Source organism: Salmo salar, chromosome ssa21 (genome assembly GCF_905237065.1).
Source record: "Salmo salar chromosome ssa21, Ssal_v3.1, whole genome shotgun sequence".
NCBI lineage: Eukaryota > Metazoa > Chordata > Actinopteri > Salmoniformes > Salmonidae > Salmo > Salmo salar.
The window spans coordinates 22,738,779-22,755,628 of NC_059462.1; the positions used below are offsets into that span (position 1 = coordinate 22,738,779).

General features: G+C 43.8%; 1 protein-coding gene across 18 annotated transcripts in view; it reads left to right on the forward strand.

Moving 5' to 3' along the window:
* The window catches only part of LOC106581943 (peripheral plasma membrane protein CASK), a 212,035-nt gene that overhangs the window by 171,165 nt on the left and 24,020 nt on the right, over positions 1-16,850 (forward strand). For 5 of the 18 annotated variants that reach the window (XM_014164474.2, XM_014164482.2, XM_014164478.2 and 2 more), the window contains 11 exons: positions 604-782; positions 920-1,042; positions 1,961-2,044; positions 2,160-2,259; positions 3,277-3,294; positions 3,641-3,762; positions 7,568-7,645; positions 10,766-10,813; positions 11,705-11,785; positions 13,731-13,919; positions 15,586-15,664. In XM_014164474.2, the coding sequence (XP_014019949.1) occupies positions 604-782; positions 920-1,042; positions 1,961-2,044; positions 2,160-2,259; positions 3,277-3,294; positions 3,641-3,762; positions 7,568-7,645; positions 10,766-10,813; positions 11,705-11,785; positions 13,731-13,919; positions 15,586-15,664 (1,101 nt within the window). The remainder of the gene's footprint in view (positions 1-603; positions 783-919; positions 1,043-1,960; positions 2,045-2,159; positions 2,260-3,276; positions 3,295-3,640; positions 3,763-7,567; positions 7,646-10,765; positions 10,814-11,704; positions 11,786-13,730; positions 13,920-15,585; positions 15,665-16,850) is intronic. The other 13 variants (XM_014164480.2, XM_014164483.2, XM_045704544.1 and 10 more) reach the window with 6 other exon arrangements.

Genomic DNA, 16,850 nt, shown 5'->3' on the forward strand with positions numbered 1-16,850 from the left:
TTGTGTTTCCATAGTTTTGCTTTCTGAAATTGTTTTTGAACAACTGAATGGGTGACTAGGAATTTTCAAACTACCAGATATTTGGTAACTTTCAAGGATTTTATGCAATCTATCACAAGACGGGTACTTCAGATTTTCACAGGTGTCTGTAATTATCTCTGACCCTCTGTGGCCTTTTCACATGTAAAATATAATAAGTAATTAAATAAGATTATACAAAAAATGACCAGTTACAATAGATTTCCATAGATTTTCTGTTAATTACCAAAATAACCAAAGATTCCGGTAACTGGTAAATTACCAGTAGCTTCGCAACCCTTCCCAGGCAGCTGTGCCCACTGTTATCTGCAGTGGCCGTAGATAATTTTCCTTTGTAAGGCTCCATGATCAATAGGCGGACTGCGCTTCGTCTGACCCCTCGCCCTAGACCTGTCCCGTTTTGGTTAGACTTGCTGGGAGTTACCTCCCACCGGCATAGCTCTGAGGGGTCGTTGAGGTACATAAGCCCCCTCACCACGACAAGGTGACAGTCCCAGAGGAGGGCCACTCGTCCACACGTGTGTATGACTGAATGTGTGTCTACCCTTTGTCTCTTCCCTACAGGTCGTGTAGGAACACCCCACTTCATGGCCCCAGAGGTGGTGAAGAGGGAGCCTTATGGTAAGCCAGTAGATGTGTGGGGTTGTGGCGTCATCCTCTTCATCCTGCTCTCTGGCTGCCTGCCCTTCTACGGCACAAAGGAACGCCTGTTTGAAGCCATCTGCAGAGGCAAATACAAGGTAGTAGTTGATTTACAAAACGCCACCACACAATGATGTGTACAATAATAACTCCAGTCTGTGCCTATGGTATTAGTAGCCTTACCCCACCTGAAAATGTGTGTGTGCTTTTCTCTCTCCGTGTGCGTGTGTCTCTGCAGTTAAACCCCAGGCAATGGGGCCATATCTCAGAGAGCGCTAAGGACCTGGTGAGACGGATGCTCATGCTGGACCCTGCAGAGAGAATCACTGTCTACGAGGCACTCAACCACCCCTGGCTCAAGGTACACACACACACACACACACACACACACACACACACACACACACACACACACACACACACACACACACACACACACACACACACACACATGTCTGCCTCAACCTCCACTGGATCACAGCATACTGTAAATGATGGTGCATTATGTGAACATTTTGTGTGTGTGTGGGGGGGGGGTGATATTGGCTGTATTTCGAATGGTACTGTAATTCCATCCCACAGAATACAGTACCGTATTTTTACAGTGGCAAAAATGTTTTGACCCCGAGTGGATGCATAGTATTGTTGTGTCTGGCTCATTAACATATTTTGAGGTGTGCCTTGTAAGAGGCTGTATCTGTTGCACCCATTCGTGAAAGGGCTGTACAAATTTAACTGGAATGTTGTATTATGGGAGCATTGATGTTTTTACAGTAAATTCACAGGTATTGTACTGTGCCATTACACAGTACTTGCTTTGGTACTGTAATATGGAATACAGTCACTTGCCAATGAGTAAGTTACGGTCAAATTCACCGCAACCCCTTTACAGTGTACAAACACACACACACACAGTCTTGTACAGCTAACCTTGTGGGGACACACAATTCAGTCCCATTCAAAATCCTAACCCTAACCTGTACTCTTACCCTAACCCCTAACCCTAGATCCTAACCCTAAAACTAACCCTAGCTCCTAACCCTAACCCGTAAAGTAATTCTAACACTAATTCTAACCTTGACCCTAAACCTCCTAGAAATAGCATGTTGACCTCGTGGGGACTAACAAAATGTCCCCAGTTGGTGAAATTATTGTTAGTTTACTATTCTTGTGGGGACTTCTGGTCCCCACAAGAATAGTTAAACATGTCCACATACACACATTGTCTTCTTGGGATACTGAAAGGCTAGTAAAGTGAGATTGTGATTGTGTTGATCAGGAGAGAGACCGTTACGCCTACAAGATCCACCTGCTAGAGACGGTGGAACAGCTGAGGAAGTTCAACTCCAGGAGAAAGCTCAAGGTAAGCTCCCCAAATTCTACTCTCCTTTTCTGGTTGGAATGACAATAGGAGTGTTGATGTTTTAAAAACATTTGGTTCTGACATGGAAGAAAGTTTAACTGTCTGTCTGTCTCAGGGAGCCGTACTGGCAGCAGTCTCCAGCCACAAGTTTAACTCCTTCTACGGAGATCCACCAGAGGAAATGCCTGACTTCTCTGAAGACCCCACATCCTCAGGTAGGAGGAACATACACACATGCTGTCAAGTGTCTGTGTGCAGCGGGTAGGACGGAGTCAGGCGCAGGACACAGAACTGAGTAAAAACGTACTTTACTCGAAATAAATCACAAACTAATTCCATACAGGGAAAACAATCCAGCTCGACACAAAAGAGCGACCACTTAACAAAGAACAAACACGCACAAAACCATGTGGGAACCAGAGGGTTAAATAGGGAATAAATTATAACGTAATGGAAACCAGGTGTGTACAATCAAGACAAAACAAATAGAAAAAGAAACGTAGATCGGTGGCGGCTAGAAAGCCGGTGACGTCGACAGCCGAACACCGCCTGAACAAGGAGGGGCACCAACTTCGGCGGAAGTCGTGACACACACACACACACACACACACACACACACACACACACACACACATTTGCACGAGCGCACACACAATTATTTACAACTCTGGGTTCCTGTTCCCCGGGCAACAATGATGTCGATGAAGGCAGTCGCCCACACCGCTCTGATTCTGGGTTAAATGCGGAAGACACATTTCAGTTGAATGCATTCAGTTGTACAACTGACTAGGTATCCCCCTTTGTCTTATGTCTTTTTCAAGGTGTTGTTTTCACAAAGAAAGTATCTTCTCTAGTGCTGTAAACTCTTACAGCGGCTTCTGAAACGTCATCCTGGAGACCGACTGTACTGGGCTTGCAGGCTTTTGTTCCAGCCCAACACTTGATTAAACATTATCTGTAAAACATGGACTCTACTGAAGACATACACACCGAGTTGAGAATTTCTCTAACCTCTGAAACAGTACTGCTGTTCTCTTTGTTGGACTAACAAGTCAATTCAGCACCTCTGAAATCTTTGGATGGGCTGCACTGTTTTCAGAGAATGTTTCAGCCACAATTCTAGTTATTCTTTACCATTGCTGTGTCCATGTAGTCCCTATATGATTCTGATAACTTAGTCAGTTTGTCTAAACTTAAACTCTGTGTTTGTGTTAATGCTGCCTTCCTGATAGGACTACTTGCAGCAGAAAGTAGGTATCCCTCCTCTAGGTATATACTGCTCTGTGTGTGTGTTCTGTATCTGTCTGTGTTGTCCCTAGTTCTCTAGCAATCACCTCTTACACACCTAGATCCTGCCTGCGTGTGCTTTGTGATTGTCCATTTGTTGTTTTGTCTTGCATTATTTGTCCCTTTTTCTCCATTTCCTGTTCAATGTATTCTCTTTTATTGTACTGTTGCGTTGCCTACATAACTGCCTTACTGATGATGGATTGTCTGTTTTGACGTGTGTGTGTCTGTGTGTGTGTGTGTGTGTGTGTGTGTGTGTGTGTGTGTGTGTGTGTGTGTGTGTGTGTGTGTGTGTGTGTGTGTATACAGGGGCTGTGTCTCAGGTGCTGGACAGTCTGGAGGAGATCCATGCGTTGACAGACTGCAGTGAGAAAGATATGGACTTCCTACACAGCGTCTTCCAAGACGAGCATCTACACACACTACTAGACGTGAGTAGACACACACACACACACACACACACACACAGGATGAGACCAACACATCGGCAGACATGCTGCTAGTCAGGCCACTAAAATGTAAGTCAGACAAATGTGGTGTTTCTGTCATTAGATGACGATCGGCACCAGCTGTCATTGAGTCATCTTTAACCTCCTCTCTCTGACTGACTCATGGCGGAGGGGAGTTTAGCTGCAGGTCAGACACTCAGAAACTTGAACAGCTGACTCCCATGGCTCTGCCTCTGACAGTTAGGCTACTGCTGCATCCCAATGCTCTTAACTCCATTTGTCTGTAGGTCCTAGCTGACTACATTAACTGCTCATTTCCTTTAGCTAGCTATCTGTAGACACCTTCCCTCGTTGACATGAAAATAAGTGGATTTAGGTGGGAGAAAGATTGTGCAAACTCCATATAGTTTATCAGAGGGTTATGTGGAGTTACAAACATATTGTCATGTTGTTCTTACAGAAAGAGAAGTGGAAGATGGATAGTTTAGTCTCGCTCTCCATTTCTCTCTCTCTCTCGCTATTTCTCTCACTCTCTCTCTCTTTCCCTGTCCCTCTCTCTTGCCAGTGTTTTCTGTGTTTTGTCTGTCACCCAGAACTCATAGCAGCCAGCCAAACACCAAACCTCTCTGCTCCAGAAGGCACCAGCAGTTCACTGCCAAAACACACACACACACACACACACACACACACACACACACACACACACATACACACACACACACACACACACACCCTGCGGAGGGAAACTATGCTGCACTCATGATTTCATGCCACATTAGGAGAGAAGCTGTGTGTGTGTGTGTTACTGAAGGCTATCTGGCTGGGGGAAACTGGGTTTTACTAAAGGGCTTACTTGAGGCCTGTTGACTCTTATCTTAATCCTGAAGGGGTCTTGGTAACACTTCAATCACACCCTTCATCACAAAGTATAACAGCTTATGCAGCTTCTTGCAACTGACTTGACAGTCATAACACAAACTGTTATCTAGGTTGGTTGTGTGTGTGCGAGCGCATTCATGCGTTTTCTGAACTTATAAGGCCTACAATATCTTAAGTTGAGGATGTGCGGTTTGGAGGGGTGTTGGGAAAGGGAGTTACCGAATAGAGTGTTAGAAAAGGGTGAGTGGAAAAGGGAGGATGGGGCAGTTGCTTACGGACCCTGCCCCATTTGCAGGGGCTGAATGGGTCAAGAAGAGAAAGAGAGGAAGACTTGTCTCCAACTCTCTCTCCCTGGGAAGGCCATTCACTAGGAACCTGTTGCTGCCGATGCCCATTAGAGAGAGCAAGAGAGATCACACTGCTGCACTGAAAACTGAAAGAAAGAGGAGACCCAGACTCCATCACTGAAAAGAGAGACCCCCACAATCCAGCTCTGAAAAGCGACAGAAACAAGGAGAGCGAGAGAGACCCAGAGTTCTGCACTGAAAAGAGAGTGAACAATGGGTGCTATTGTCAGGCCTTAGCCCCTTTCACTGCTGTGTGACTCCAGACTCCTGCAGTAGGGTATCTGTGAGTACATCTGTAGGGCTGATGTTACCATCCTCTCCACTCGCACACAGAGAGGCTCAGGGAAACTACAGATCCACAGGAAACGGAATGGATGTACTGTAACAGTAGCCTAGTCTGGATGCTAAGCTAGTTTAGTGCTTGTTGTGCATATTCTCTTCTGGGTTAGGGTGTTTGGGTACTGCTTGGGATCTGGTTGGTGAGTAAGTCTTGTTGTTTCAGTGTGTGTGTGAGCGTGTGCACACATTTGTGTGTGTGTGTGTCAATGGTCCTTACTTGGGATGGAGTAAGGCTTTGTTTCTCTCCTTTTAGGGAGAACATTGTTGACTGTAACTTCAGACAACTGTTTGACAGTTAGGCAAATGAGTGATATGTTAAATGACAATATTTTAAGATATGTATATACACTTGTTTCTGAAAATGTCAATTTTTAATAAGCAATCTGTAAGATCTTTGATAATGGTAGCACGTAGCCGCATTAGTAGTATGAAGAAAGTGCCAAGTGTAAAGTTCATACAGTATGTCCTACAGTCTATACTTGAGGCAGTTTTATAAGACAGTTTTTATCATCACATCTGAACATAGCAAGCAGATCTGAAAATAGCATTTCCTGTTAGCTACCGAGACTTCACACACCTACCCAAATTAAGCAGGCACTGTGTGTGTCTTGGTGGGTGTCATTGTGTGGTTTCCATGACCCTGCAGATGGCTATATCAGTCTGCTTTTTTTTATTACTTCAGATTTTTCAGAGGGTGCTGCAGCACCCTCAGCACCCCTACTTCCTGCAGCTATGCCCCATGTCATGACAAAAATACTCCCGAATGCAGAATTGTTTTACATTTTAGATTCTAGCTTTTGTTTTGGTTATTGTTAGTTCTCAAAGATCTTATTTAAAAAATATATAGGTCCATTATCCTTTCTATATACTTTATATCTGGGTTTTAGTTGTTTAAGTTTACACTGAAAACGTTTTTCCATCACCGTACTGTTTGGACATAGGCGGCCCGAAAAAAACACTTATGCGGACCGCCCAAGACTTTTCTATGCAGAAAAAACCCTGGACCCTGGTTATCATGTCAGCCTTCCACAATAGGAGCAGACAGAGAGAGACAGAGCCTCTGAACTTTCCCAGGAACAGCAGGTGTCTAGTGCTCAGCCTCCCCATGCACTCCCCACACATACAAACACACACACACACACACACAGACATGACACAGACATCTGTCCAAACATGGTTGACTCTATCTCCCACTGCAGACCCAGGCACCACAGACATCTCAAACATTCAGAATATTCTCCTCCTTTTCCCATCACATACTCAGAAATGACACACACAGCAGACTTAGCATGATAATACTGTCTGAATATCACTGTGTTAGTGTTCCTACAAATAACACATATATTTAGTCAAATAAGTTCACGGAAGGATAGCCACAGAATGTCCATTTCTGGAAAAACGGGACCGTTCCCAGCTGTAGTTTCGACTTCTAAATGAGAAATACACATTAACTAAATGTTAGCTGCTTCGCTGTTAGCTGGTTTCATACCATGTTTCTGATTGTTGCCTAAACCAGCGGCTGAGAACTGTACTATTGGTACTATTGGTTCGCCTTGTGTCTCTGGTCAGGAGCTATGGGGAAATGCCTCTTTTGAAACAGGTGTGTGTGTGTGTGTGTGTGTGCGCGCGCGCACCTGTACATGTACGTGCTGTCTCATGATGTCAGCTGCTCTCCTTTGATGTCCAGAATAATTTGTACATTATCCAACACACATTCTTATGAAGATCATGAGTTACATTTTTCTATCCTAAGTTATTTTATCTCTGACTTTTCAACCGTGCTCCCTTTTTCTCCTCTCAATAGTGTGAACAATGAACCAGACTTTTCTTTGTGTCTTACACACAACTCCTCTGCTTGTCTTGGTTGGTTAGTGGAGACTACTCACTGTGTGTACATTGTGTTTACGCACTGATTCATACGCACGCACACAACCTCAACAGTTGATCTTGTATAGTCAGCTGGTTCATTGCAAACAGAACCAAAGTGTTGCTCCTCTTTCAGGCTGCATCATAAACTATATAATAAATGTTCCCTACATTGTAAATCTTATGTAATGCTTAAATGAAAGCAAGCAATTGTCCACATTGGCGAGAGCCTGGCACTAAAGACAACCGGTCATTCTGAGTACAGAGAGAAGGAACAAAATGTATCATTCAGCCATTGAAATGATTCACCATGAGCCATTCATTGTTGTTCAGTGTTGTGTGTCGTGTTGTTTCAGCTTTACGACAAGATCAACACCAAGTCCTCCCCCCAGATCAGAAACCCCTCTAGCGATGCTGTGCAGAGAGCCAAAGAGGTGAGCGCGCACACACACACACACACACACACACACTGATATAATGTTGTGTGCTTGTCACCATGCTTGTGAAGACCTATATGATTGATCACATGATCAACTCTATGGATCACATGCTGCTTCCTCTGCCCTGATCAGTCTTCTTTAACAACACGGCTCTAGTTATTAACACATCTCTCATCATTCTGCTATTCATTATGTTCACATCTCAAATAACAACCTATTTCCCATGTAGTGCACTAATGTAGTGCACTAATGTAGTGCCCGATATGGGGAATAGGGTGTAATTTGAGACATCCTATCTACTTCCTAAGCGTTCTTTGGGTATCTGCTGTTTGTTTAACATTGGGTCGATCTGGCCTGGGGTCAGATTTTGAAAGAAACAGATTAAGAAGGTATTGACTAGAAGGGTCTCTCTGATCTTGAATCAGATTCTAGGGGTCAGGTGGGTTTATAAACTGGGTCTATAGTAGGTCAGCCAACATGGCTTATTTGTTAAGAAGATTGAAGGAACAACAGCTAGTCAATATGCGAGGTAGTCATTTGATCAAGACAGTTGGAAACTACTAAACTAAACTGTCAAACAGTGAGGCCCTGTGTTTCATTCCAAAAGGTTTCTACCCTGAAAGAAAAGTAGACAAGGGCAGTCAGAGTGGGGGATAACAGTTTTGGAATGGAATGCATTCTATTAGATAGAATACAGTGCATTTGGAAAGTATTCAGACCCCTTGACTTTTTCCACATTTTGTTACGTTACAGCTTTATTCTAAAATGGATTAAATAGTTTTTTCCCCTCGTCAATCTACACACAATACCCCATAAAGACAAAGCAAAAACAGTTTTTTTGTTTGTTTTGCAAATGTATTACAAATAAAAACTATCACATTTACGTAAGTATTCAGACCCTTTACTCAGTACTTTGTTGAAGCACCTTTGGCAGCGATTACAGCCTCAAGTCTTCTTGGGTTTCATGCTATAAGCTTGGTTCACCTGTATTTGGGGAGTTTCTCCCATTCTTCTCTGCAGATCCTCTCAAGCTCTGTCAGGTTGGATGGGTAGCGTCGCTGCACAGCAATTTTCAGGTCTCTCCAGAGATGTTAGATCGGGTTGAAGTCTGGGCTCTGGCTGGGCCACTCAAGGACATTCAGAGACTTGTCCCGAAGCCACTCCTGCGTTGTCTTGGCTGTGTGCTTAGGGTCGTTGTCCTGTTGGATGGTGAACCTTTGCCCCAGTCTGAGGTCCTGAGAGATCTGGAGCAGGTTTTCATGAAGGATCTCTCTGTACTTTGCTCTGTTCATCTTTCCCTCGATCCTGACTATTCTCCGTCCCTGACGCTGAAAAACATCCCCACATCATGATGCTGCCACCACCATGCTTCACCACCAAAAACGGACTATTCCCTCAACCTCATGGCTTGGTTTTTTCTCTGACATGAACTGTCAACTGTGGGACCTTATATAGACAGGTGTGTGCCTTTCCAAATCATGTCCAATCCATTGAATTTACCACAGGTTGACTCCAATAAAGTTGTAGAAACATCTCAAGGATGATCAATAGAAACAGGATGCACCTGAGCTCAATTTTGAGTCTCATAGCAAAGAGTCTGAATACTTATGTAAATAAGGTGTTTTTATTTTTTATACATTTGCAAACATTTCTAAAAACCAGTTTTTGTTCTGTCATTATGGGGTATTGTGTGTAGATCGATGAGGAAAATGTTTTATTTAATCCATTTTAGAATAAGGCTGTAACATAACAAAATGTGGAAAAAGTCAAGGGGTCTGAATACTTTCCGAAGGCACTGTATGTAGCCTTTTCCACAAACGTAAAAGACCTATTAATTTTGGGGGTTTTCCACACCCATTGTTAGTGAAGCAATTCCACAGTCTGTTTGAGCATTTATAGACCATATTAAAATAATAACGAGCTCAGAGTGCTTGTTTATTTACACTTTCTCAGTTGTGTGTGTGTGTCAGAACTACACACACACACACGCATATACATCAAACGGACACCAACACACACATTTCCCCGTTATTTGTTGTCTATGCTGTAGTTGTTTGTGGAACAGTGGAGTGTATTGGGGAGGGCTGTTGTGTGACCTCTGGCGCCATTACTTCCTTTATGCACCATTGGTACCAAACAGCCCAGTGGCCTCGCATACTCTGGTACATAGTGTTTACCTCAAGCCAACTAGCTGCACTCACACACTCTCAATGAACCAGCCTAGAGTGGAAGTAGCTACTTAACAGGAAATTGACATGCATCGTTAGCGTGTGTATGGACTTTGACATAACAAGCGTAAGTGTGAAATGTTTGTATTGGGCTCTTTTGTATGTGGAGGGCAATTTAAATGTAGGTCTGACGAAGAAGAAGCGAGAGGGAGGGAGTGGGTGGAAAAACTAACACAGTTCTATTAACACTGGAAAAGACCTTTAGAGTAGTGTTAGGACTCTTTATGTGGCTTTGGAGTCTAAAGGACTTCAGTAATGAACCAACTCCAGTTGACCCAGTCTGGTCCTGGAGGGGACTTAGTCATGCCTACTTATCGGTGTGTCTGGGTCGTAGTTTTCCCTTTTTAAACTAGTCTAGTTGGATTAGGTTGTATGGAGGGAGACTGAACAGATGTGTGGGCGAGTGCATGCGTGCGTGTAATGTTTCTTTAGTTGCCATACTTCCTCTAGTACTGGGTCCTTTTATTTTGTCTCTGCTGAAATCCTTACTCTTTTCCTGAGTTAGACACATTGATCCAGTATTTCACCACAGAACAAAACCTCTATTCTTTCTTTCCCACCGTTGACTTAAAGGGACTTCCGCTGAAATACTCTGCTTGGCTTCCTGCTACTGATCCCCACTGGCGACACTGAAATGCTTTAAAATGATACTATACTAGCACAGATTTGACCCTCGTCTCTGTGGCTCTACTAAGCGTATAGACACTAACCTTTCACCCCCCCGATGCCGTCATCTTTTACCTTTATCAAACTTTACCCCCCCGACCCTCCTGACATCCCCTGATCTTTGACCTAATGACCCCTGACTCCTCCTATGAGGACCAACAACATCATCAGAGGTCACATGTATAACTGTCCCTCCCTGTGTCCTCCTCCTGGTCTAAAGAGCTCCACCCAAGACGACGCAAGTGCCGCTTTGAAACACCTGGAATATGTAAGCCCCCTGACGTCTTTCACAACCCAACACACACACAAACAAAACAGACAGGAAATCCAGTTGGTTTTGTTTTAAAGCATTTTAGTATTTGACAGTGGGAGACTGGGCAAAGCGTAGAGCTGTCTGTGACTATGCATACATGAGGCTGTAGCTCAGTGTGTGAGTCTATAAAGGAGTCTGTAGTGTGGCTGTGAGTGTGTTCTCTCTAAAAGACGTAAAGTTCGGGGTCTGTTCATGTTTTAACTCAGAAAGTTGGTAATATCCTACTAGTACTGTATGTAAACTGTTTGTATCTGATGATTTTAGGTTTGGGTCTGAGAGGTGTGAATGTCTTTACATTGATCAGAGATGATGAGGCAATGGATACAACAGTATTGAACACACACACACACACACACACACATACTGATTGATCAATGGCGATGGCACTGGATTCATGTTTTGCGATGAATACACACTTCATACACCTTTCATTTGCCACACACACCTCTATGCGCCAGGCCTCTCCGTCGCCTCATTCAGCAGGCAGATGGGACATAGCAGAACCTGATGCCAAATCAAGTCACTCAGAGAGGCAGGGGGCGTGACGAAGCCCTAAGGTGGACTCTGATTGGTTAAGAGAAGCCATGAGGGGGGAGTTCATGGGCTGACGGATTTCAAAGTGACGTTTTTACTGGTTGAAGTGATTCTAAAGGGGTGTGTTTTAGGAACTGTGAGAGGGTATGTATGTGTGTATAATCAGGTCAGAGGTTGATGTACTGTGTCACTCAATAGTCCACACATACTCTCCTGTGTTTGTGTGGTTGGAACAGGCATTGAGCAGGACTACTTTAACTCTACAGATAGGCCACCTGACTGACGCCCTGCGCTGTTGTCTCTACCTTACAGGTACTGGAAGAGATCTCTTGTTACCCGGAGAACCACGACGCCAAGGAGCTCAGGCGGATACTGACCCAGCCACACTTTATGGTCAGTGAAACCACACACACACACACGCCTCGACTTGGCTGTGTTTAGGCGCCATGACTGAAGCTATAGCAGAGAGAGGGGGGAGCAGATAAAGGAAGACGGACAGAGAGGGAAGGTGGTAGAGTGACCGAAAGAAAGAGAAAATAAAAAAGGAAGAGGTAGATTTATTTTAGTTTATTTATGTCAATCCCCCTGTGGGATGCCGTAGGCAAGACTGAAACTCCAGACAGACTAGTGTTCTAAATCAGGTCCTTTACATCTCTAGAGACCCTCACAGAGAAAGAGGGGAACAGAAGAGATAGGAAGACTCTATAGGGAGGGGTGTGTGTGTGTGTGCGAGATCAGTGACCTCCCTGGTCTTTTGTTCCCAGTGTTAAAGACAGAAAAACAGTCTCACTTCTCAAGGTGCTTTAAAAGCTTCACTGTTAATCTCATCACATCACGTCACTGTGTCTTATCCTCCCCTCTGATCAATGAAGAGGTCAACACTACAAGGAGGGAGGAGTCGTCCTCTTATCACCGAGGCATTATTAATCACACACTTCCACAGGATGGATAGAGAAAGGAGAGAGAGAGAGGGAGAGAGAGAGAGCGGTGTATATGTTGGAGTTGTATTGGGACATTTGGAGGAGAAGAACATTAGATTGCAGTTGGAACGGGGGTAGAGTGAGCGATTAGTCAGGAGAGAGAGTGAGAGAAAGAAATGGGGAGAAAGAGGGGTGGAGATTTTGAGGGGTAAATCTGGACAGAGAAAGGGGGAGAATGAGTCTGATGTAATGTATCCATGTAGAGCGGAGCCTGTCTTCGAGGGAGGAAGGGAGAACGTTGGGGCCTAGCACTACAGGCTGTAGTGTGGAGGGAGAGACGGAAGGGACGTTTTGGAAAGAGGGAGAGATTCTGTGAGGAACGGAGCGGTCAGTGAGTCGTATCTGATCTGGGGCCAAGCTTTACCCAGTCTGACAAGAATGGAGGAAGGGAGAGGGGATAGGTGGAGGGAAAGGAGAGGTGGGGGGGCAGAGAAGGTGAGACGAGGGAGGGAGGGAGGCACCATTAGGTACAAGCAGCCACATTCCTAGAGACACACACACACACACACACACACACACACACAAAGGGAAAGGTATGTGTGTCCCCAGCCTGCCACCAGTCTCTCAGGAGCATGCTACAGACAGCCCAGATTTCTCACTTGTCTACCAGCTACTAAGACTGGTGAGGAACTAACATTCTCATTCTAGCTGTTGAATTACATTTTTCTATTTTTCTCAAACTTTACTCTTGACCAGATATTCTAGAACTCTGGGGTTGACTTCAGAATGCATCTGTTTGGGAATTCCGTTTTTTTCTCTTGTAACTGGAGTACAGGAGAGTCTAGCTTTTAAGTACCTGTTGTAGTAGCGTAGTTTGCTGAAGGTATAATCATTTTCTGCTTACCTGAATCTTGCCTAATATAAAGTAGTTATGACACTGTTACGTCTATGTTGTGTCCATAGCATTGTTAGACTGAAGGTAGCATGCACTTTATAACTGTGCTGAAATCACCTCAGACCTGGGTGTTGAGATAAAGTTAGTGGTGGACTGTCACTTTAAAGCCTCTATCTTCGGGTGGGGGGGATTAATTATCTTCAAACCCATGACCCTGCTCTCATTAGGACGTTCCTAGTTTTTTGGTAAAGTGCCTCTCAGAAATTCTCTCTGTCATTGACTAAAGCTAGCAGTCTGTGATGGGTGTCTGTATGTAGGTTTTTAGGAGGCTGTAGGGAGTGTCTTCTCCTGTCTATAGTATGCTATGAAGCCTTCATGAATATACCGTTTGTGTGTGAGAATCTATTACTTGCTGTGTGTCTAGGTGAGCCTTGCTGCAGACCCTTGATGATATTCTGTCTTGCTCTCACTCCCTCCCCCCCCCCATCTCCCAATCCCCCTTTTTCTGTTCCCCTGCCTCCAGGCCTTGCTCCAGACCCATGACGTGGTGGCCCATGAGGTGTACAGTGACGAGGCTCTGAGGGTCACGCCCCCGCCCACCTCGCCCTACCTGAACGGAGAATCGCCCGAGAGCACCAACGGAGACATGGACCTGGAGAACGTGACTCGAGTACGCCTGGTGCAGTTCCAGAAGAACACTGACGAACCTATGGTACGACACGCACACAAACACGTGCACATGCACGGGCTATATACACACACATTGGGTAATTCGAGTTGACGTGCTCAGTGAGTAGATATATTTACTAGTCTTGATGATCCACTGATGAAAGCTCCATATCATACAAAATATTCAAGTAGATTTCCCAAATATACACAGAGAATAGCCCAAAAGAAAAAGTCTCTATATCAGGCTTAACCTGTCCTATCTGAACGGAAACAGGTAGAGGGCAAAACTGTAGTCTCCCCTTGAGAAACCATATTGAAACTATCTAACAACTTGCTCAGTTGTGCACCAGGGCCTCCCACTCCTCTTTCTATTCTGGCTAGTGCCAGTTTGTGCTGTTCTGTGAAGGGAGTAGTACATAGCGTTGTACGAGATCTTCAGTTTCTTGGCAATTTCTCGCATGGAATAAATAGCCTTAATTTCTCAGAACAAGAATAAACTGACGTGATTCAGAAGAAAATGCTTTGTTTCTGGCCATTTTGAGCCTGTAATCGAACCCACAAATGCTGATGCTCCAGATACTCAACTAGTCTAAAGAAGGCCAGTTTTATTGCTTCTTTAATTAGAACAACAGTCTTCAGCTGTGCTAACATAATTGCAAATGGGTTTTCTAATGATCAGTTAGCCTTTTCAAATTATAAACGTTGATTAGCTAACACAATGTGCCATTGGAACACAGGAGTGATGGTTGCAGATAATGGGCCTCTGTACGCCTATGTAGCTATTCCATTAAAAATAAAATCTGACGTTTCTAGCTACAATAGTCATTTACAACATTAACAATGTCTACACTGTGTTTCTGATCAATTTGATGTTTTTTTAATGGACAAAAAATGTGCTTTTCCAAAAACAAGGACATTTCTAAGTGACCCCAAACTTTTGTGTGTGTACAGCAAATCAGCAATCTGTTCGCTAGCTTACATGACCTGTGTTGATTGACAGTTTGCAATGAGAGGGCCAAGTGTGCGTTTCACTAGCCAATCTGTTGTTGAATTATACATTTTTTTGCATGGGTGATTTTGCGACTAGTGTCTCTGGCTGCGTGGAGAGTAATCCACCGAATCTGTGCCACAAAATGAGTGACAAAAATGTACAAAATATGGCCAGATAATTTCAAGTCAAAGTCGAGTCTTGAGGTTCCAAGTCCTAGTCAATTCTCAAGTTATTGTCTATCAAATCGAGTTCAAGTCATGTGACTTGAGTCCACAACTCTGCTTAACTCAAGAACAAGGTGAACACATCTATAAACAATTAATACTATATATGAAAACCTTTACGTTATACAAGTATAAATGACCAAAGTTACCATATATTACCATAGATTTTCTGTTCATTACCAAAATTACCGAAGATTCTGGTGACTTTGGTAAATTACCGGCAGCTTTGCAACCTTAGACACTGCAATTACACGCTCAAACGCTGACTGTATTTATTATCCCGCACAGCAGTCCCACAAGCATAGTCATACACAGTCTGTTCTTACACACAGACATACACACACACTCTATCGACTGTGGCTGTTTCTCCCTTCTCTTCCTTGTCTGTGTGAGATCAGCCTAGCGCCTCAGTCCCTGAACCTGAGCTTAACCCTATACGACCTTTCTATGACCTCAATGTTTGCTGACCTCTGACCCCTGTCCTCTCTCTCCAGGGCATCACGCTGAAGATGAACGATCTGAACCACTGTATCGTAGCCAGGATAATGCATGGAGGAATGATCCACAGACAAGGTAGCCAGCCATCTCTTTCTATTACACTAGCAGCTCTTCTCATTATTACTGGTTATCAGACTATACTAATATACATTATTACTGCATATTATCACACACACTGTTCAGAACGTCTCCCCAATATGTGCACGTAGCAGGGGATATCTGGACATTACGTTAGAGCTGGGACGGTAAACCGAAAATAATGGACACCACACCGACCACTTATCGTCAACATTTCGCTGATATCGTTCATCACGATAAATAACCTATAGGGCCCTACTAGAAGAAGGTGTTTACATGAAATAAGTTTGCTAATATGGGATTGTTAATGGGACAATTGATAGTGTGATCAGTCCAGAGGTTCTGATCTGTGCAGGAGCGAGGTCTGGCATAAACAGAGGAAGAGTCGTCTTTTTTAAGTTGCAAAAATAAAAATGTTATATTTACTGTTCACAGAATGGCACTCGGCCGGTTCAAGAAAGGGGAAACAAAATCCTAGCTTGGTTTAGAGCACTTCACTTATATACCAAAGAGTCTTTAGATAACCAATGAAATACTCTTTTGTGGCTAGGCTAGGCTTTGGCTTTTCGCTACGGGCATTATTCATGCACGTTCTTTGTCTCTTAATCCGTTCTTTGTCTCTCAATGTCCTCTTCTTGTTTGTTCTATATTTCTCCTTGTTTCTTTGTCCATGTGTTCCTCTCCTCCCGCGTCTCCCTTGTTTCAATTGCCCTGTGCCTTTTTTAGTAAGGGGTGTGTTTGGGGAGTCCTGTGACGTCGGCCAGGATTCCCCCCACCCCTCTGACTCCCATTGATCCCCGCCCCTCGGGATGGTTCACAATAGCTACAACATTCAAAGTAGTAGTTTTAAGGGTGATATAAAAAACAACTGTGGTGCACATTAATGTTATAAATGTATCGTTCAATTTATCGTTATCGTGATAATTCAGTCAATTTATTGTGATATGTTTTTTTTGTCCATATCGCCCAACTATACATTGCATTGTCCCGATACTGAAGCATTGGCACCAGTCTACCTTACACACACATACACCTCACATGCACACATACAGTTGAAGTCGGAAGTTTACACCTTAGCTAAATACATTTAAACTCAGTTATTCACAATTCCTGACATTTAATCCTAGTAAAAATTCCCTGTCTTAGGTCAATTAGGATCACCACTTTATTTTAAGAATGTGAA